Genomic DNA, 22,841 nt, shown 5'->3' on the forward strand with positions numbered 1-22,841 from the left:
CGGGCTCTAGGCACGCAGGCTTCAGTAGTTGTGGCACGCAGGCTCAGTAGCTGTGGCTCACGGGCTCTAGAGCGCAGGCTCAGTAGTTGTGGCGCAGGGGCTTAGTTGCTCTGCAGCATGTGGGATCTTCCCGGACCAGGGCTTGAACCTGTGTTCCCTGCATTGGCAGGCGGATTCTTAACCACTGTGCCACGAGGGAAGCCCTGTTTGTATTGTTAAGTTTACTTTCATTTAAAAGCTGGGGAAGCACGTGAACTTTCTAAATATGAAAATTTAACAGTTTTGTTTTTCTTCCCTGCCTTGGAAGGATTCAACACAGTCTAGGAAGGGAGTCTCTCCCCACCCCCAGCCCCAAGCACATGCCCCGGGGGGCAAATACTTCTGAACATTTCCCTTCCCTTTCCCAGTAGTAGATGAAAACATGAGTCCTTCCAGCCCTCGGGGCAAGGGTAACCAGTTTTTCAATGGGTAATGATTTATTGTCCAGTTTTTTTGGCCCATCAGGCTCTACCAGGAAAGAGAGAGAGAGACTAGGGCTTTTGTGTGAAGGGATTAAGCGGGAAGGGCTGAGTGTGAGGCGCTGTTGAGTCCCCGCCCGCCCGGGGCTGGAACCTCTCCAGCTTCTCCCAGGAGGCTCTGGATACAGACGCCTCTGTCGTCTGCACGAAGAATGGATCAGCTTCTGGCAGGGACAACACCCAGTGATGCCACAAGACTGTGTTCTGTCCCCAAGTGACTATGCACTGAGGATGCCTCCTTGAAATGCTCCAGGACCCCAGGGGCCCCAAGGGCACGCCTGGCCACCCAGAGAGAGGGATGGGAGGAGGCCCCATGGCTGTACTTAGTTGGGGAATGACAAACTTGAGCTGGAGGCCCCCAACCTGGGACAGTGATTGGAGACAATCCAGGCACCAATCAACCGTGTCAAAAGACATTCCCGAGGAGGGGGCACTGCCCCACTGCTGCTGGTACATGGGAGAGGGCACAAGGAAGCGGACTTGGAGGTGCTGAAGGAATCTGGAGGCTGGGACCAACCGCAGTTCCAAGACGACGCAGACAAGAGCTTCAAGCAGCAGGAAAGATGTCCCTTCTCCATTCCTCCCTCCCAGCCTTTCTCTAGATGGGCTGGACCCATCAGAAAGCCATCTGGCAAGGTCTGGAATGTGGTTTTCAGAGTCCCATCCCCAGAGCAGGCAGATGGGTGGGCTTGGACAGAAAGACACTAGGCCAGTGACCACCAAACCACATTTAAGTCCAGGGAGGAGTTAATGTCCTGTCTTTCATTCAGGACCCTGAGCTACAAGCCCCAGAAGCCACTCCGGCTGATTGAAGCTGAAAAGGAACTGACCAAAGATTAGAAATTGGGCCAGAAACACCGGCAGGATCACAGCCCAGAACCAGATCAGAAAGGACACTGCTGCCATCTAGCATCTGACGATGCTGCCCTGGTGTGATAGATTCTGCTATTTTCCAGGACGGAGTCCTTCTCTCTTCCGCCCCATGCCTCCCTGCCCTGCTGACTCTGGGCTTGTCTGTGTGACCTGCACTGATCCATGGAATGTGGGCAACTTGACTGTGTGCCCTTTCTGAGCAGCGTTTCTGCCCTGCTCTTGACTACTCCAGGGACCTGCTGTTTCTCCAGCATGAGCTCGGGAAAGATGTGAAGCACTTCTGACCCCAGCTGACAGCCTGGAGCCCAGCCCACAGGCACCGAGGAGAAACCAGCCAAGATGCAGTACACCAACAACCCATCCACAGAACCGTGAATGACAAACACACATTTGCTGTTGGAAGCCACTGAGATTTTGGGGGTATTTGTTAACACAGTACAAGCTGACAAATACACGTGACCAGCTGGCAGAATCTCTCCTCCGCTGCTGCTTTACAAAAGAGCTCCAGCTCCAGATACAAAATCCTCTGTGGAGGTGTCCACCGGCAAAGTCCAGGTCACACACCTGTGTGCACCTCACAGGAAGACTGGGAAAGTGCATATCAGGTGTTGCCTTTTTCTATAGAAGTAGGTGGGCTCCATATCTTTTGTATTCCAATCGGACTCAGTGTGGGGCCTCTGGGTTGAATAGTGTCCTCCAAGAATTCACGTCCACCTGGAACCTCAGAATGTGATCTTATTTGAAATAGGGATTTTGCAGATATAAGTGGTTAGGATAAGGTCATACTGGGTTAGGGTGGGCCCTAATCCAATGACTGGTATCTTTATAAGAAGAGAAAACTGACACAGAGAGATACACAGGGAGAAGGCCACGTGATGAAAGAGGCAGAGATTTGGTGATGTGTCTACAAGCAAGGAACACGGAGGATCGCTGGCCACCACCAGAAGCGAAAAGAGAGCATGGAACTGATCCTTCCCTAAGGCCTTCAGAGAGAGCAGAGCACTGCTGACACCTTGCTCTCCACTTTTAGCCTCCAGGATTGCGAGAGAATACATTTCTGTTGTTTTAAGCCACCTAGTCTGTGGTCCATTGTGACAGCAGCTCCAGGAAACCAATGCAGTGGGCAAATCCCCACGTATAAGAAGGAGGTATAAAGGCTCCCCGCCCTCCCGCAACAAATTCCCTTTCCTCATACTTATTTCAGTAATATTCTGAAACAAGAATTCAAGCGGAGGATTCTTCAATGTTCTTTCTTTCGTTCTTTGGCTGCACCAGGTCTTAGTTGTGGCAGGCAGAATCTAGTTCCCTGACCAGGGATCGAACCCGGGCCCCCTGCATTGGGAGCACTGAGTCTTAACTGCTGGACCACCAGGGAAGTCCCTGTTTTTTCTTTAAAAGCACATCAGCTCAAGGGAGTGTTGCAAGGGCGTCCCATAGGCACCATGGCCCCTGAAGAAGGAATCTGGTGTTTTGGGTTCCTTCCTTCTCCTGGATCCCATTTGATCCAAAGATGACTTTGCCTGGATAGGGTTACTCCAGACCCTTGGAGGAAAACAGATGCCTCTTCAAAAAGTCTGTATTTCAGGGTACAGGGGCTGCCGTGGGGACAAAACGTGTAGGGCTGGAGTCTGGTATGAGGACGACCTCAGCTGATTCCGCTAGACTCCAAGTCACATCCACAGCCTTTCTAGCAAAGACTAGCGCCACCTCTTAGACTCTCTCCAAGCCACTTTGAAATAGTGTGGGGCGTATAAAGGTATTTCTTATGTGTCTTTTTAACATTGGAGATTCAACAAGGCCATGGCATGGAGAAAGGGAGAGGGGCCGCTTTAATTAACAGAACTCAGAGGCATAACAATCAAGGGTCATGTGTGGTCTTGTTTGGGTTCTGATTCCCATAAATCAACTGTAAGAAGATCTTTTTTGAGCTAATCAGGGAAATTTGAATATGAACTGGGTATTAGAGGATATCAGGTCATTAGGGACGCTTTTGTCAGATGTGATATTGGCATGATAAGAAAAGGTCTATTTTTTCAGAGGTACGTATTGAAGTACGTAGGGACCAAACGCCATCATGTTTGGGATATGCTTTGAAAACATTATAATGGTGGACTCAAATTTTGACCATTGATTTTAGGTAAGAGATGTGATTTCTAGCAGTCTATCTACTTGCCCTTAGTATGAGACCATTTTGAAAACAAACATATCATATTGTAACAAATGGAAGAAGCAATAAAGCTATTTGTAAAAATATTTAAAATCATCAGAGAAAGGGAACCCTCCTACACTGTTGGTGGGAATGTAAATTGGTACAACCACTATGGAGAACAGTATGGAGTTTCCTTAAAAAACTAAAAATGGAACTACCGTATGATTCAACAATCCCACTGCTAGACATATATCTGGAGAAAACCATGATTCCAAAAGATACATGCATCCCAATGTTCACTGCAGCACTATTTACAATAGCCAAGACATGGAAGCAACCTAAATGTCCATCAACAGAGGAATGGATAAAGAAGATGTGGTATATATATATAATGGAATATTACTCAGCCATAAAAAGGAATGAAACTGGGTCATTCGCAGAGACGTGGATGGACGTAGACAGTGTCATGCAGAGTGAAGCAAGTCAGAAAGAGAAAAGCAAATATCGTATAATAACACATATATGTGGAATCTAGGAAAATGGTATAGATGATCTTATTTGCAAAGCAGAAATAGAGACACAGACGTCGAGAACAAATGTATGGATACCAAGGGGGGAAGGGGTGGGGTGAGAGGACTTGGGAGACTGTAATTGACATACACACATTATTGATGCTATGTATAAAATAGACAACTTATGGGAACATACTGTATAGCACAGGGAACTCTACCTAATGCACTGTGGTAACTTAAATGGGAGGGAAGTCCAAAAGGGAGGGGATACCTGTATGTGTGTGGCTGATTCATTTTGTTGTGCAGTGGAGGCTAACACAACATCGTAAAGCAATCATACTCCAGTAAAAATTAATTAAAAAAAGAAGATGTGATATATATATACACACTGGAATATTACTCAGCCATTAAAAAAGAATGAAATAATGCCATTGGCAGCAACATGAATGGACCTAGAGATTATGATACTAAGCGAAGTAAGTTAGAGAAAGGCAAATATCATATGATTATCACTCATATGTGAAATCTAATTTTAAAAAATGATATAAGTGAACTTATTTACAAAACAGAAACAGACACACAGATTTTGAAAACAAACTTCTGGTTACCAAACTTCTGGGCGGGGGAGGGATAAATTAGGTGCTTGGGATTAACATACACACACTACTATATAGAAAATAGGTAATCAACAAGGACCTACTGTATAGCACAGGGAACTCTACTCAATATTCTGTGATAACCTATATGGGAAAAGAATCTGAAAAAGAATAAATATATGTATATGTATAACTGAATCACTATGTTGTACACCTGAAACTAACACAACATTGTAAATCAACTATACTCCAGTGAAACTTAAATAAATAATAATTTTAAAAAAAAACATTGGAGAGATATTAGGTTAAGCCCTGTATATTAAACACACGTGTTTATTTACACCTGAAACTCACTCAAGGACTAAAACAAAGATGGACCTAGAGAACAAGGAGAAGGGGGTGTGTCTGCTGCCGGGGAGAGCTGTGTCTCAGTCCACTCGGGCAGGATAACAAAATAGCACAGACTGGGTGGCTTATAAACAGCAGACATTTACTTCTCAGAGTCTGGAGGCTGGAAGTCAGCAGTCAGGGGGCCAGCATGGTCAAGTGTGGCTTTTCTTCTGGGTTGAAGACTTCTCATTGTATCCTCACATGGTGAAGGGACGAGGGAGCTCTCCGGAGCCTCTTTTTACAAAGGGCATTAATCCCACTCATGAGGGCTCCATCTGCACTACCTAATCATATCCCAATGTCCTATCTCCTAATAATATCATCTTTGGGGGTTAGGATATCAACAAATACATTTTGGAGAGACACAAACATTCAGACCACAGCAAGACATCAACACATTTTTTGGAATAAGGATAAATATTGAAGGAATGGTACTGACCTACAAGAGCAGAGGAAGGTACAGAGGAAGAGGAAGTCCCTGCAGCGGGCGGGGGGGGGGGCAATGCAAAGCAAATCTTCACCCCTTCCAGAAATTCCAAAGACATTAAAGGCACCAGGGACAGAAGCAGGCACTGTTAAGGACATGGGACTGAAGACAGGGTGTAACAGGTTGAATAATGGCCCCCAAAGATATCAGGTCCTAATCGCTGGAACCTGTGAATGTTGCCTTACTTGGAAAAAAGGGTCTTTGCAGATGTGACTGAATTAAGGATCTTGAGATGGAGAGATTATCCTGGATTATCCAGGTGGCCTTAAAGGTAATCACAGATGTAATTATAAGAGGAAGCAGAGAGGGATTTGACGCAGACACAGAGGAGAAGGCCATATGAAGACGGAGAGGTTTAAAGATGGTGTCCTTAAAGATTGGAAGGATGTGACCACAAGCCAAGGAACGCCAGCAACCAGCACACCTCAGGGGGCAAGGAATGGATTCTATCCTAGAGCCTCTGGAGGGAGGGTAGCCGGCTGACCCTTTGATTTTAGACCAGTGAAACCGATTTTGTACTTCTGGCCTCCAGGCTTGTAAGAGAATAAATTTCTGTTGTTTTAAGCCACCAAGTTTGGGGTAATTTGCTAGAACAGCCACAGGAAACATTCAGGCAATTTGGCTGAAAGTCAGATAAAGGAACAGTAGGACACCCAGAGCCCGACCCTAACCTGTGCTGCCCCACCTTGGCAGGAGATGGAGGCTTATTCTCTGGACAAGTTGAACTTGAACCAGAGATGCTCCTGACTCAGGGATGCCAGACACAAGGTAGGGTGAAGTGAGGCTCTTGATGGAAAACCTGGAGAGTAATGAGGGTCCGCATTCCCAGCAGGAGATGCAGGGCCTCCGTACCCCATCTGACTCCTGCAAGGTAACTAGTCAGGCTCATCCCCCTTGGGCAGGAAATTTAAGGATCGTTCCCTGGAGAAACTGAACAGTCAGAGAGAAAAGACCTTTAGCTACTGACATTTGGGGGTTCCCCCAACCAAGAAGCTGGCCTGCTATCCCAGCACCCTGTGGTGAAGCCTCAAATTCCACCCATGAAAACAGAGCTTAAAATCAGGTTTTCAGTGCCCCACTTTGAGATGAGACTTGACAGCTAAGGAGCATCGCACAATTGAGAACCCACCACACATTTTCTCAGACTCATTTGAGAAAAGCTTCCAACACAAAAGAGAATAAAACAGAGGAAAGAACCTAGGATGCAGGGCTGCCCATAAACATCATAAGATGCAGCCCCTGGTGGCTTCCACCCATGTGAGGTGCTCAGGACAGTATTTCCCAGGTCCTTACACAAGGATGGATCTGACTGGGGGAAACAGGAATAAGGTAGGGAACAGTAGAAAACTAAAAATATAAACTCAAACTCAAACAAACCAAAAAAAACCGGAATAAAAATCCTGAATGATAATGAAGGATAATGAGCCATTGAGACAGACTGCACTTTCCAATTATATATGTATCCCATTCCACATGCTCTTTTCACAATGGGAATGGAGTGGGATCTATGCCTTTTCCTTAAATCCTTAAATCTGGGTGGCGGAGGGGTCTTGACTGCCCAGCCAGTAACCGGTGAGTCCAGCAGAAGGGATGCTGTTGGACCTCTGGGGCTGGGTCATAAAATGCATACAGCCTCTGCCTGACAGCTGGGGAGATTTCCCCTGGGAACCCAACCACTATGTTGTGAGGAAGCCCAGGCCACATGGAAAGGCCTGGCAGACAAAATCCTGTCTTCTGGCAGACAACACCCACCCCTCCCCAGCTGGCCCTGAGCTGGCCCCAGCATCAATGGGCAGACAAGGGAGTGATAAGACTTCAGATGATTCTAGGTCCCCTGCCTCAGAGTCTTCTAGCTGAGGCCCCAGACATCATGTAACAGAGACAAGCCATCCCTGCTCAGCCCTGTCTGAATTCCTGACCCAAGAAAACTGTGAGAGATAATAAGTGATTTTTGTTGTCTAAGTTTTGAGGTAATTAGTTAGGCAGTAATAGATCATTGGTAGTAAAAGTAATACAGCCATGAAATTAGGACAGAAAGTCAATAAAAATGGAATAATCACACAATATGGATGAGTGAGAAGTAACGCTGTATCTGAATTTAAAATTCAACAGACACCACATTGTAAACCAACTATAGGTCAATTTAAAAAATTAATTTTTAAAAGAAAAGAAAAGAAAAAGAAAAAAATTTCAACAGAAAGGCTGGCAGAGGGCGCTGAGGAGATGGAGTTCATCTTTCTGCGGCTTCGCTCGGGTCCCGTGCTCACCTTGCACGAATGTGATTCGCTGATTAGTTCAGGTCTGGGTCCCGTATCCACCCCTAAACTATGGCTAAGCTACGGCGGAGAAAATCCCCAAACAAAACCGGGGCTACTGCTGGAAAAAGAGAGCAAACTCGGAATCGAGCACAGAGGTCCTGGGGGACCTGCACATTTCTTCAGTCACTCTGCTCTCAACTAAACCCAAACCCAAGTCACTGAGAGAAAAAGCCTATCTTTTGAGCATCCCTTGCTTGGCCAGTCTCCCAACACTAGAGGAATCCCCTGCAGCTGGCTGGGACTCGTACACCTGCTCGCTGCGGAGAAGTTGCTTAGCCTCTGCTTGGCTTCACGCTTTATCAGTTACTATGAAAAATGAGAGAATAGGGTTGGCCTTTTGGAGTTTATCGCTTACGCTTTTTTGGGTTTTCTTTTACTTATTTAAGAATGTGTAAACATTACACCAATAGGAAGTATTCATTGGAAAAAAGCAGAAACTTCATTTTTTAAGAAAAGGATAAAACTGCACATAATTCTGCCACCCAAAGATAACTACTGTTAACATTCTGATGTATGCTTCGCCAGATTTTTCTTTACAAATATATTTATCTGTTTGTCAACACAGAAACAGATTGTTCCATAAATACTGTTGTACTCGACTTTTTTCACTCAATAGTAGGTTGTAAATCTATTTGTATATCGAACAATATCCTTTTATTAGGCTGAACCTATGAAATTACCAAAATTCAGTTTTGAACTACAGAAACAGTGATTGCATATGGTTTCACCCAGCATAATTTTGTTTTAACCACTGCAGATTTTATAGCCATTTGGGCATGGCATAATTTATTCAGCCTATCACTTATTATTGGGCACTTAGTTTCCAATTTTTTTCTCACAATGATTAAAAAATATTGCAAAGGAAAACTCTTTTAGCCCATTCTTTGTGGCCTTATTTTTTTCTTTTGGCTGCGTCGGGTCTTAGTTGCGACACGCGGGATCTTCGTTGCAGCACGTGGGCTTCTCTCTAGTTGTGGCGCAACAGCTCCAGAGTGTGTGGGCTCAGTAGCTGCAGCTCCCGGGCTTAGTTGCCCTGCGGCATGTGGGATCTTAGTTCCCCGACCAGGGATTGAACCCCCGTCCCCTGCATTGGAAGTTGAATTCTTTACCACTGGGCCACCAGGGAAGTCCCTTTGTGGCCATTCTTACTTAGTATCTTGGGATACATTTCTATAAATGGAATACATTAGATTAAAGGAATGTACACTTTATTTATTATTTTTAAATTAATTTTTATTGGAGTATAATTAATTTACAATGTTATGTTAGTTTCAGGTGTACAGCAAAGCGAATCAGTTATACATATACATGTATCCATTCTTTTTTAGATTATTTTTCCATATGGGTCATTACAGAGTACTGAGTTCCCTGTGCTATACAGCAGGTTTTTATTAGTTATCTATTTTATATATAGTAGTGTGTATATGTCAGTCCCAATCTCCCAATTTATCCCCCCGCCCCACAAAGGAATGCACAGTTTAAAAGCTTTTGTTGCATACTGAAGGAATAGTTTCTGAGAAGCCAGAGCTTGTTGGGACAAGGTAAGTCTTCTCCCCACTCCCCGGAGGATGGGAGTGTCAGGGGCCCTGGGGGTTATTGCTTCTCCCTAAAGGAGAAGTTGCACCCAGGCCCTGCATGGGTGAGCTTGGAAGATTTCCTAAGCGACGGCCACAGCCCTGGCTGACACCTCTGTCAGAGAGCCAGAACCTCCCAGTTAAGTCGCTCCCAGGTTTTTGATCCAGGGATCAACTGTTGGTTTTCAGCCTCTAAATTTGGGGGCAATTGGTTGTGCAGGAACAGAGAACAAATACAACAGCTGTTTGTTGAGAACTTACTGTGCAGCAGGTACAGTTCCCTGCATTTTACATTATGAATTCATTTGGTCTTCACAATGACGCTGTAAGTGCTGTCATTACTCCCATTTTCAGTTGAAGAAACTGAAGTCCAGAAAGGGTTAATAAACTTTCCCAAAGCCATAGAGTTAGAAAATGGTGAAGCTGGAATCTTATTAGAGGTATTCTGGCACCAGAGTCATGCTCACATAAATAAAGATGAAAAGAGAGCTGCTCATATTTCACCGGATAGAATGGAATTATTTGCCCACGCCTGAAACAAGCAGTTTGGCAAAGGGTACTGAATCATCTTAAACTGATCAAGATTTACCACCCCTACTCCCTGCAGGGGCCAGGGAAAGGCTAGGTTCCACCTGAAATTCACAGTTCTGTGAAGTGGGTGAACAAATCTGGCTTTGGATACAAAGGAGGAAGGGTATGGTAGGAAGTGTAGCAATGAAGACCCAACGCAGCCAAAAATAAATAAAATTTTTTTTTTTTAAAAAAAGCAGGTTTGAAAAAGAAGCAAATAGTACTTTAAAAGAATTAGTACTGTCGATCTAAATGTTATTCTCTTTAATTTTTTAAAAATAAATTTATTTATTTATTTATTTTTGGCTGCATTGGATCTTTTGCTGTGCACGGGCTTTCTCTAGTTGCAGTGAGCAGGGGGCTACTCTGCAGCACGGGGTGGATTCTTAACCACTGCGCCACCAGGGAAGTCCTCTCAAGCCTTTATGTGGAAAAATATTTAAATACTCAATATGAAACAGTGGCTTCCTCTCTAGGTCCATGACACTTCTAGAATCTTTTATTTTTAAATTGAAGTATAGTTGGTTTACCATGTTGTGTTAATTTCTGCTGTACAGCAAAGTGATTCAGATATAGATATATATATAGATATATATATACACACACACACACACACTCTTTTTTAATATTCTTTTCCATATGGTTTATCACAGGATTTTTTTTTTTTTTTTTTTTTTTTTGGCTATGCCGTGCGGCTTGCAGGATCTTAATTCCCTGACCAGGGATTGAACCTGGGCCACCGCAGTGAAATTGCCAAGTCTAACCACTGGACTGCCAGGGAATCCCCTATCACAGAATATTGAATATAGTTCCCTGTGCTATACAGTAAGACCTTATTGTTTATAGAATCTTCTAACTACCTTGGCAGAGAGGCCTGGCCATGACAAAGGGACTGATCCATCTGTACAAATGAAGAACATCCTTAGCGGTTCCACCGCACTCCCAGTGCATTTCACAAAATTGGAGACTAGATGGTTTTAGAGATGAGCTTCTGGAAGTCTCTTATTTTATTTTATTTTAAAAAATATTTATTTATTTATTTAGTTATGCCGGGTCTTAGTTGTGGCAGATGGGATCCTTAGTTGTGGCAGGTGGGCTCTTAGTTGCAGCATGCATGTGGGATCTAGTTCCTTGAGAAGGGATCAAACCCAGTCCCCCTGCATTGGGAGCGTGGAGTGTTACCCACTGGACCACCAGAGAAGTCACTGGAAGTCTCTTATTTGAAAGACAATGACATTTAGGGACTTCTCTGGTGGTGCAGTGGTCAAGAATCCGCCTGCCAGAGCAGGAGACGTGGTGTTCGAGCCCTGGTCTGGGAAGATCCCACACGCCATGGAGCAACTAAGCCACAGCTGTGGAGCAACTAGGCGCCACAACTACTGAGCCTGTGCTCTAGAGCCCGCGAGCCACAACTACTGAAGCTCATGCGCCTAGAGCCCATGCTCCACAACAAGAGAAGCCACCGCTTGCCATGACTAGAGAAAGCCCGCGCACAGCAATGAAGATCCAATGCAGCCAAAAATAAATAAATAAACTTTTATAAATAAATAAATAAATTTTAAAAAAGACGAGAAATTTTCCAGTCCTTAAGGGGGGCAGGTATGACGACACTTACATAAGAAATAATCCCTTTCCCTGCTTTGTTCTGGCTAAGGCCTAACCTGAGTGCTTACCGCCACCTGGTGGTGTTTAGATGAATAACCATTTTGGGGAAGGGCCGGCACTCCAGTTACTCACTCCCTAGTGACTTAATTCCCAGGCCATTTGTTATCTGCTTGCGTACGTATGTATGTTTAAGTATCTATGTATATATTTCAACGAACATCTTATTTTAGAATAGTTTTATATTTACAGAGAAGTTACAAAGATAGTGCAGAGAGTTTTTGTTCGTTTTTAGAATTTTATCATTTTTATTTGCATTTCTTTGATTACTAGAGCAGCCAAATAGCTGTTGATGTCTTTTGGCTACTGGTATTTTTTTCCTTGTACTGTACAGTAGGTCCTTGTTGGTTATCCATTTTACATACAGCAGTGTGTACATATCAATCCTAAACTCCCTAACTATCCCTCCCCGCCACCCTTCCCCTCTGGTAACCATAAATTCATTCTCTAAGTCTGTGAGCCTGTTTCAGTTTTGTAAATAAGCTCATTTGTATATTTTTTTTTAGATTCCACATATAAGCGATATCATATGGTATTTGTCTTTCTCAGTACAGAGTTTGCGTATACTCATGTCGTTTCCCCTATTAACATCTTTAAAGATATTTTTTAAAGTTTATTTATTAATTTATTTATTTTGGCTGTGTTGGGTCTTCATTGCTGCATTCAGGCTTTCTCTAGTTGTGGCGAGCGGAGGCTACTCTTTGTTGCGGTGCACAGGGTTCTCATTGCAGTGGCTTGTCTTGTTGCAGAGCATGGGCTCTAGGTGCGTGGGCTTCAGTAGTTGTGGCACATGGGTTCAGTAGTTGTGGCTCGTGGGCTCTAGAGTGCAGGCTCAGTAGTTGTGGCACACGGACTTAGTTGCTCCGCGGCATGTGGGATCTTCCCGGACCAGGGCTCGAACCCGTCTCCCACACTGACAGGCAGATTCTTAACAACTACGCCACCAGGGAAGCCCCTAAACATCTTTCATTACCTTAGTAATTTGTCACGTCCAATAAACTAACACTGATATGTTACTATTAACTAAACTCTAGACCATATTCAGATTTCATTTCTCTATTAAGGTCTTTTGTTCCAAAATCCCTGCCAGAATACCACATTACATTTAGTTACCAGGTCTCCTTACTCTCCTCTGGTCTGTGACAGTTTCTCAGTCTTGTTTTTCATGATCTTGACAGTTTTAAGGAGTGTTGGTTAGGTATTTTGTAGAATGTCCCTCAATGTGGGTTTGTCTGGTGTTTTTCTCAAAACTAGACTGGGTTATGGGTTCTGAGGAAATAAAGTGCCCTTGTCATTGCATCGTTATCATGAATACGTGCCGTCAATGTGACTGATCACTGATATTAACCTTATCCTAGCAAGGTAGTCCTTGCCACGCTTGTTCACTGAAAAGTTACTATTTTTCCTTTCCATATTCTATGTCTGAATTCAGCCCACACTTAAAGGGGGACAGGAATAAACTCCAACTCCTAAAAGGGGAAATAGCCACACTAATGATTTGAAATTCTTCTGTAAGGAAAACTGGACTCTTCTCCCACATTTACTTATATCATAATGAACTCATGGATATTTATTTTATACTTTGGGTTATAACCCAATACTACGCTATCCACTTTGTTCCTCAAATTGTAGCTTTCGCCAGTGGGAGCTCTTTCAGGCTTGCTCCTGTGTTCCTTTGATGTGTCAACTGATTTTTGCTTTATGAGCACTTCTTTTGCATATTTATTTTTAATATAAAAAAACAACACATTTAGGAAACAAAAGAAAACTAAATTACTCTTATAGTCCCATCATCCCAACACAACTGGTGTTTTAGTGATCTGTTTGTCATTTACATTTTTGAAACATAGCTTATAAAGAACATGTTCTATTACTTCACCTGATTTCATAAACATAACTGCCATTTTTTACAATTATGTTGTGTTTACCAGATGCATATGCCAGGACACCTTAAGAAAAGCTCTCTGGAGTCCGACTATGTGCCCCCCGCGCCCCCGCACCACTGAATCTTTGCTCCTCAATCCTCTCGTTCAGAAAAGGGAGGAAATGATGGTATGTTTTTCACAGAATTTAACACAGCAGCATAGAGTAGATTAACAGCAAGGACTCTGGAAATAGATGGCCTGAGTATAAATCCTGACCCTGGAAGGATTTAGTTAGGAAACCCTGGGCAAGTTACTTAACATCTCTGTGCCACAGTTTCATCTGTAAAATGGGAAAACAAAAGGCCTTGCTTCTCACTATTGTTGGAGGACCAAATGCATTCAGTGGCGCTCAGCGCTTATTCCATAGCAAATGCTCAGTGTCGGCTATTATTGTTGACTCTGGGCAGACCTCCATGGCAGGGCTTACAACCTAAATTTAATTATACAATCTACTCCCCCTCCCCCCCCATCTCAGTGCCTCACATACAGGAGAGGTGCAACATTTTTTTTCTAATTAATTAATTTTTTTTGGCTGTGTTGGGTTTTCGTTGCTGCGCGCAGGCTTTCTCTAGTTGCAGCGAGCGGGGGCTACTCTTCGCGCTGCGGTGCGCGGGCTTCTCATTGCAGTGGCTTCTCTTGTTGTGGAGCACGGGCTCTAGGCACGCGGGCTTCAGTAGTTGTGGGTCGCGCGCTCTAGAGCGCAAGCTCAGTAGTTGTGGTGCACGGGCTTAGTTGCTCCGAGGCATGTGGGATCTTCCCAGACCAGGGCTCAAACCCGTGTCCCCTGCATTGGCAGGCGGATTCTTAACCACTGTGCCACCAGGGAAGCCTCGAGGTGCAACATTTATTAACACCCATGTGTGCACACATTCACAGTGTCTGTTTATCAGCAAAATGCAGCTAATAACACTTCTTACTACTAAGGTGGCAAATAAATGACTATACGCATATAAACAAGATCGGAATTACATCTTTGAATTTATCCATATGTCATCTAGTATTTAGTTTCTCTTTCCTCACCTTTATCGAAGTGTAACTGACAAGTTAAAATTATATACATTTAAGGGGTACAACATGATGGTTTGATGTGTATTTAACCTTCCATAGTGTGAGAACTTACGGGAACTTATAAAGAATGAAACCATGACATTTAATCATAACAGAAACATTATACTATGCCTTCGAATCTAAACCAAAAACGTATATCCCAGGATTGGTTCTTTGCGGGTATTTTTTATTAAAGATAAAGACTTTCAGTCTGATCTTTCAGCAATTTTCATTTTTTCTTCATGCTTTCATTCTTTTTTTTTTTTAGAGACCAAATCACTAACCCATGTCCACCCTCCCTGCTGCCTATGGGTCTTACAGGTTCTCATACTCCCCACTTCTTAGTGTCCAGTTTGCAGTAGTGATTAAGATGTAGTCCACACTAACGCATACTAATAGTTCATTTATTAAATGTTGTTAACAATCTGCCCTGCTTCCCTTGTGAGGCTGGGTCCAGACACCTTAGGATTGCTTCTCTTAGCAATGGAAAGAACATTGACCTTGCAGTAAGGCAGATGACAGAATTCTGAAACTAGCTGTTTTCTTATATTGCAGGATTTTTAAGAGGATTAAGTGAGGAAGTACATGGAACATTTAGTCCAGTCTGCCGTGCAGAGGTATGCAATGTTCCTGTCTTTCTTTTCACCCTCCAGATTCAACGCCCTGATGCCTTTGAACCTGCTACTTGCACTAATTTACACAGTCTCATTTCATTCTATTGTACTTCAGGAGAAGGTCCTGCCAGCACTCTCACTTAGAAAACTACTCCCTACCCACCTGGGCACCAGGAGGAAAGTGTCCAAGGGACTAAGACTGTGCAATTCAGTCGTTTTCAGATTCATGCTTTTGGAACCCTTTGTTCAAGTGAAATCTCCCTTGGAACCTTGATACAAACAAACTGGGTAAAAAGGTCATTTTATTCACACTTCTTTATTTTATAAGTTCACATCTATAATTTTGTAACCTATTAAAATGATATTCAGAACTAGATGCTTTGAGACACACATCAGAAATCTGGGGTTAGCGGTAGAAGCTGCAAACTGACCAACTGCAGCATTTAATTCTGCCTCTTGTTTTGATGGCATAGAATCAATAAAATTCCGATTCACACAGAAAATAACCTCTTAACCCCTGCTCACGATCTTCATGATTAATGTAGGGCCGTACACAGCCCAAAACTATCTATGACACATTATCACATCTGACAGCTACACTTGCACCTATTATCATACAAGCTGACATCTGAACGAGATCGGATCACCATGTGCACCTGAGCCTTGGCTGTCCTCTCAGAGTATCACATGTCCGTAGTGATGAGACTTTTTGTACAACTGTGTGTGATAAAAAAAGTTCACAGCGTGAATTTAAATATATAAATACCAGTGCAGAACTACATCCTTCTAGTCAATGACACATTTAGGAGACATCAAATGGGCACAGAAATGACAAAGGATTATACTGAGAACTGCACAAAAATGAGTTACTTGGCAACACAAGACAGGGATTGGTTAATGTCTGTCACTGAGCATACAGACTGTTCTACCTTATGCTCTGCTCACTGCCAGAGAGCCCTTCCTGATTTCCCAAGATCCAGCTGAAATGCCCCTCTAATCCTGCCTGGAGGAGGGCCGCCTCCTCCTCAGCTGCCTCTTCATCCTTTATTAGTGTCAGTAACTGCAATAAGCCAGGGGCTGAGCCATCCTCTGACAGAGCAAACTTCCTGCGCGGTGTGCTCCAGCAATGGCTTGCTCCAGGCGGGCCTGATTCACAACTTCTTGCTCAACTGCTCCTCTCTCTACCAGTTTCTGTAGTGAAGGCTCCAGCCTTAGTACATACGCAGACAATTTTTTTTCATCCTTCTGGTAAGTGGTCAGATATTTGACCTGCAACACCCTAGGATTATCGGTAACCCCAAATACCTCCTCCAGAGCATGCAGGCATTCAGGGACTGTAATTAAAGGACTGTTTATCTTGAGGACGCGAATGATATCAGATGCCGGGCCTCTAAGGCTCTCTAGCAATCGCCTTCTTTTTTTCGGCATCTGACACCTGCCATGTCTTCATTTGAGTGGCATGAAACAGCCAGGATTCAAACTCTTCTTCTTCTGGCTCTGGAGGATCACTGCCTGAGAATACTCTCAGTTTTTTTGTATTCCAGGTGTTGCAGGGCAGGCTGAAGAGCCTCATCTAATGCCTGTGCCAACACAGGGGCCCGCACTTCTGGGGTCATGTCCTGGTCTAGGTCAAAAAGGTCGTTTCCATACCCAAGAACGCTGGTAAACTCACCCAATGTCACGCCCTCTCCCTCTAGGAATTCATGTAACCTGCCTAAAAATTCATTGTCTGGGTCAGGGGTCTTAAAGATCACTCTCCAGGCACCCCCGCTTCCGGGTATCTTTTTAGGGACCAGAGCATGACCCGTCTCCTCAGTTAAGTCCTATTAAGGTTGCATTCCTGTTCTCTTCCCTCCGGAACATCCTCCCGAGCAGTCGGTACTCGCTCAAGGGAGCAAAACCAGATCGCAGAGCCTCCTCAATTTCTGCCCTTTACAGGTCTGGGGGATGTCGGCAATCAACAGCGTTTTCCGCGGGTTTACATCCATCCCCCTACACCAGTCTTCTAAGAGGCTTAGTGTCATGATGCCCAAAATAACACATTTAAATTCCAATTTGTCCCGGCCACTGATGCTACTGCAATTCACAGTATTCCTCCACGGTAACCGAGTTAAGTCTCGTCAACGTCTGCAGTTCCGACGGGCAGTGAAGATGAAGTAGTCATGTTAGTTCAAGTTGTAAATGAATAACCCGAGCCCGGAGAAGCCCCGCGCACCCGCGCCGGCGGCCGGCCGCACTGCGGCAAGCAGCCACCTTACCCTCTCCCGGCCTCGGGCGCCCCGCAGCAGACAGCGGGGTCTCACTTCACCTCGCAGTTATCTAGTAGTCATGTCTGGGTCCGTCGCCGGTGGTCGAGGCACCAGGGCCTGCTTCCGACGCTTCCCGGGCGGCCAGGTCCGAGGAGCGGGAGAACGGCTTCTCCCGCACTCGGATGGACAATCGAGAGGGGTATCCGAACTGCGCAGAGGCGCGCCGGGGAATGGCTGACCGTCAGTTGCTGCGGTGCTCTCCGCGGCGAGGAACGACGGGGGCGATCAGAGCCACGAGCGAAGCACCAGGGAGAGGCTTTGAGGAGCGCTGAAGCGGCCAGGCCCAGACTGTCGCCCACCGGAAGGGTAGAGCTACAACCGGCGCCTCCGTAGCTCCCCCGAGTCCCAGCAGAGCTGTTCCGGGAGCGCTCGGGGACGCGGTGCCACGGCGGAGGCTCCCTAACGTCACGAGGGGGCGGGGCAAGCGCGCTTCCGGCCCGAGCCGGAAGCCCCGGCTGTGGCAGCATCCGGGACGGCGGGCGGGCGGGCCAACCGGGACAGGAGGTGAGATCCGGGACCTGCCCAGCTCTGCAGGCTCGGCCTGTGGCCGCTGCCGGGCACTGGGCTCCCGGCGCTGCAAGGCGGAAAGGCCCGGGTCTGGCGCCGCCCGCGCAGCCCTGTCGCGGCGGCGGGCGCTGCAGCACGACAGGGGGCGGGGCCGGCTGCAGGGGAGGCCAGGGTGGCTGGGGAGTCTCCCGGCTGGGCCGAGTGACACAGGCTGGGGCTCCGGCAGCGGCGACAGGGGCCGGGCCGCCGCGTGACCGGCTGCAGTCACGCTGTGCTTAATCACAATTAGCTTTTGCTCCAGGCTGGCCGTGCGCACCATTCTCCCAGCCGGTGACCCCGGGGATTTCTTTTATGGTGGCTTTCTCTGAAATGCCAAAGCCACCCGATTATTCAGAGCTGAGTGACTCTTTAACGCTTGCCGTGGGAACAGGAAGATTTTCGGGACCACTGTAAGTGTTTAAGAGTTGCTGTCTTAACTTGGGGGCTCCGATATTGGTTTGACTTGTAGAACCAAGTTTTCATGTCTGAAGCAATACCGTTAATTCAGAAAGTATTTGAAGTATAGAAGTGAAATGCTCCCTAGGGAACTAGTTTAATGACAATTTAAGGGAACGTGTGCTGGACCTATTTAAGCCATATTTAGTGATTTATTTATCTGTGGGATTCAGTAAAAAGCACACTTTATATATACTGAAACTTTACTTCCGCATAACTATTACATAAAACAACCTGTAAGATGTTTATACTTCTTAACAGATGTAAATTTAATTTAGTTATTTTAAACCTCAAATGTGTTAGGGAGTATTTTAGAGCTCATTGGACAAAAAGTAAGTACATTTGGAATAGCTGACATGACAGCATTACTAGACTCTCACTGTGTTCTTATTGTTGTTTTAACTCAAAAGGCACAGAGCATGGAGAATGATGAACTTCCGTCAGCGTATGGGATGGATTGGAGTGGGATTGTATCTGTTAGCAAGTGCAGCAGCATTTTACTATGTTTTTGAAATCAACGAGACTTACAATAGGCTGGCCTTGGAACACATTCAGCAGCACCCAGAGGAGCCCCTTGAAGGAACCACATGGACACACTCCTTGAAAGCTCGGTTACTCTCCCTGCCTTTCTGGTTTTGGACAGTTATTTTTCTGATACCTTACTTGCAGATGTTTTTGTTCCTTTATTCTTGTACAAGAGCTGACCCCAAAACGATGGGCTACTGTATTATTCCCATATGCTTGGCAGTTATATGCAATCGCCACCAGGCATTTGTCAAGGCTTCTAATCAGATCAGCAGACTACAACTGATTGATACATAAAATCAGTCACTATTTTTTCCTTACAAGTACAAAACTGCCAGTACTGTATGAAGCCTGATCACAAGACTGCAGTTTCTTCACAGATCTCAGGAAGCTGTGGTGGGGCAGAGGCTTTTTAAAGAATGTGACTTGGGTACTATCTTTATCTGAATATTGAATTTTTAGGTAAAGCCTGTGATACAGTACTACAAAATCATGTTGATGACTTCAGATTTTGGAAGTAAAATTTTATCTGTTATTTGAATTCTTTAGAAACTTGAATAAGTACCTGGATTCATATTTTTATTCTACTGTGCAACATAGTGATGATTCAGAAATTTTTCCTTTGGGGAAAAAATGAACATTTCCATTGTGTTTAATGTAAAAAGGTCCAAACATGGTCATAAAATTTAAATTTTATACAATTACTTGGCTTGCTTTAAAATTCTTCAGACTAAAACACCAATTCATCCTGTTGTAGCTAGGCCAGCTATTTATACTTGCTTGCTATCAGCTTGTGAGAAATTGGTATAAAATTATTGAGGTGATGGCTGTCTTGAGAAGCAAAATGTGTTCTTCGTTTTGGTAATGCTACTGGCATTATTAGCTAGAATTATTCATGCAACTTTTTTTTTTAAACTTCTTGGGAAGAGACTAAGTGTTTGAAAGTTGAGAAATCTAACACATAGAAGATAAAAACAAGGTGTTCAGTGAAAATACTTAAGACAGTCCCTGTTAGATGTGTGACATCTAAAAGATGCTCTCAAGTCATCGTCCTGATTTTCTTTTCTGCCTAGGGCCCAGTCTTCAGACGTTAGGTTCATTGCATGAAGATGTGATCCCTGTACTGCCTCCTTTGCATCTGTACTTACTACCTCATGTCTGGTAACAATACAAGTAACTAAAACATGGAAAATTAGAAACTAGGATTATTTTTCTTCTTTTCTGGGTGAGATCAAGATATATTTTTATACAGTTAATGTCATCAATACCAGGGAAATGTTTACACTGACCGATTTGAATAAGAATCATAACATTTTTTGGTGCTTACTCCGTTGGGCCCTGTCTTAAGAGCTTTACATGAATTAACTCATTTAGTCCTCCCAACAATCCTATGAGATAACAGCTATTATTATCCAGATTTTACAGATAAGGACCGTGAGGTGGAGAAGTTAAGTAACTTGCCAAAGGTTACACAGCCAAGAAGCAGAGGCAGAGTTCTAACCTGGCATCTGATGCCTTTATTCCTAATCACTGAACTGTAGTGCTTCTCACAAATGACAAATGTTTCAGCACTGGGTACTGTCTGCCTAACCATGCTAAAGATTGGAAAAGAACTGAGAAAGGTTTTTCTCAATTTGTGTGAGCTACTGAAAATCTAAAAGTTTTCAAGCAAGCTCAACCTTTACCTTATATCAGGTTTGACCAGAATGGAAGGCTGAGCATTCCATAGCAAGCTTTTACTTGAAAGATAAAGCAGGTACTCTTATAACTCAAAAGCAGCACGATCAGATTCTTCTGTTCTTCTCCAATCAATCTCATTTCTCTCCTTTACTACTTCCAAAGGTCTAGTTACTGAAATGATATATTTTTTGCTACAATACATCGAATCTTCAAATTAAGCAGCAGTTTGAAATATATGTTTCTGCAAGGGTCAGATAACCAAATCACTTGTATCTTTTGAATACTTACTAAAAATATGCATGCTGCAGGCAGTTTCCTGAATGATACACATTCATGCTGCACAAGAGTCCTACGAGGCAGCTATGTATTGGTACTAGTATACCATTTTACAGAAGAGGAAAATGAGGAAACCTGAAGCACATACCAATTAATAAACTTGCTCATGGTCACACAGCAAGTGGAAGAGCTAGGATTTGAACCCAGGATATCTGGTTTCAGATCTCCAGCTCTATCATTCCACTATACTGCTTATCAAAGAAGAGATTAAGGAAAGTCATTGAGCAGTTTCTTGTTTTGTCTTGAGGCAGTGATAGTTTGGAAATGATTTAAGGAAATTATTTCCATTACTTTTTGTTTTATAAATGCTTGATGTAATGCAGGGTTTGTGAGTTTGCTATTTGTCTTGTAAGGTAGTAATTCCTTTTTATTGAAGTAGACTTTCTTACACTTAAGATTCTAGTATTTTGGGATTTGGTGAGCAAATGCTCAGTCCATCTCTTTCTTTCAAGATATTGCCTTGATAGTAGAAATATTAAAATAATTAGAGTAGGAGTAATGTATTTCCAAATGCAATCACAAAGGTTTAGACTGCAGGGTTAATCTGTTTTTTGATTATTTAGGAATTAATTATCCAAGTTTTAGATTATTCCTATTTTCTCAATGGCTATTTAATAGTTCAAAGCACTCTCTTGGTAAAGAGAGAAAGGTGAAATTAGTCCTTAGCCCTATTAGATTGAGGTGGAGGTTGAAACCAATGGATAGGAGACCTGTGTATTGTAACAGATCACTTATTTCATAGTCACATCACAATACAAAAAGCTGTGAATACAGGATTAGATAATGAGATAAATGGCAAATGTAAAAAGTGCTTCAGGGATTTTAGGGAAGGGACACATCCTAGTATCTATAGCTACTCAGTGATATTTGCTTCCAGATTGAGAAAAACAGTTACAGCTCCTAGTGGGTGTTTTTTTTTTTTTAATATTTATTTATTTTATTTGGCTGCGTCGGGTCTTAGTTGCGGCATGCGGGCTCTTTGATGTGGCACTGGGCTTCTAATTGTGGTACATGGGCTCTAGAGCGAGCAGGCTTAGTTGCCCTGCGGCATATGGGATCTTAGTTCCCCAACCAGGGATCAAACATGTGCCCCCTGCAGTGGCGGGGCGCGGAGTCCTAACCACTGGACCGCCAGGGAATTCCCAAATTTTCTGGTTTTAAAGAGGTTACCAGTTTCAAAGTAAAAAATGTGATTCCCCAAGTTTAGAATTTGATTCTACTTCAAACAAAGCTTTTATAATTAACAAGCTTTTCTTTGCAGAAGTGGAATCATCAGGTAAAGTGCTACGAGAGTAACAGCACCCATAAAATAATCAAACCTGTATGTTTGTTCACCATGGGTAGTGTTAAAGTCTGTGTTAAGATTATCTGGTGTTGATTTCCTTCTTGATGGATTTAATGTTCTCAATCTCCAAATCACTGGCAGAAAAGCTTACCGCAGTACTACATGACTCATTTTTGCATCAAGTATGTGCCATCACTTTATAAATTCTCCAATATATTGATAAAGTTCCATATAACTCTGGACCATGGTTGGGAATCATTATGCATTGGTATTTTTGTTTTGGTCTAAGGCAGTGAGTGGGTCTTGAACTGTGGCTGAATGTTAGAATCACTCAAGGAAATAAAAAACAAAGCAAAACTCCTCATAAACAATGCCAGGGTCCCTCCCAACTATCAATCCCTGGGGGGAGGGGCCAAGGCAATCCTGTTTTAGGAGGTCTTCAAGCAAGTCTATTAAGGTTGAGAGTTAC

General features: G+C 43.8%; 2 protein-coding genes across 3 annotated transcripts; one reads left to right on the forward strand and one right to left on the reverse strand.

The window, feature by feature from the left end:
- Nucleotides 1-14,867: 14,867 nt before the first annotated feature.
- On the reverse strand, nucleotides 14,868-17,968 carry MOAP1 (modulator of apoptosis 1). The gene is given in 6 exon segments (XM_060295209.1): nucleotides 14,868-16,354; nucleotides 16,357-16,654; nucleotides 16,656-16,769; nucleotides 16,771-17,055; nucleotides 17,057-17,166; nucleotides 17,169-17,968. Coding segments are annotated over 6 exon segments (1,092 nt in total). The 5' UTR covers nucleotides 17,260-17,968; the 3' UTR covers nucleotides 14,868-16,160.
- A 22-nt stretch (nucleotides 17,969-17,990) lies between these two features.
- LYSET (lysosomal enzyme trafficking factor) lies at nucleotides 17,991-20,921 on the forward strand. 2 transcript variants are annotated; one of them, XM_060295210.1, is made up of 2 exons: nucleotides 17,991-18,048; nucleotides 18,957-20,921. In XM_060295210.1, exon 2 carries the CDS (start codon nucleotides 18,973-18,975, stop codon nucleotides 19,366-19,368), a length of 396 nt encoding a protein of 131 aa, XP_060151193.1. In that variant the 5' UTR covers nucleotides 17,991-18,048; nucleotides 18,957-18,972; the 3' UTR covers nucleotides 19,369-20,921. The 2 variants fall into 2 exon arrangements, with proteins under 2 accessions (XP_060151193.1, XP_030739368.1); XM_030883508.3 differs by lacking the exon at nucleotides 17,991-18,048 and adding an exon at nucleotides 18,056-18,500 and having other exon boundaries at nucleotides 18,957-20,917.
- The last annotated feature ends 1,920 nt before the right edge of the window (nucleotides 20,922-22,841 follow it).

Source organism: Globicephala melas, chromosome 2, assembly GCF_963455315.2.
Source record: "Globicephala melas chromosome 2, mGloMel1.2, whole genome shotgun sequence".
NCBI classification, from domain to species: domain Eukaryota; kingdom Metazoa; phylum Chordata; class Mammalia; order Artiodactyla; family Delphinidae; genus Globicephala; species Globicephala melas.

Coding starts and splice junctions, on each gene's coding strand:
- LYSET (XM_030883508.3), top strand. CDS start 18,403: ATGGTGGCTTTCTCTGAAATGCCAAAGCCACCCGATTATTCAGAGCTG. Junction 18,501..18,956: donor GGAAGATTTTCGGGACCACT/GTAAGTGTTTAA, acceptor TTAACTCAAAAG/GCACAGAGCATGGAGAATGA.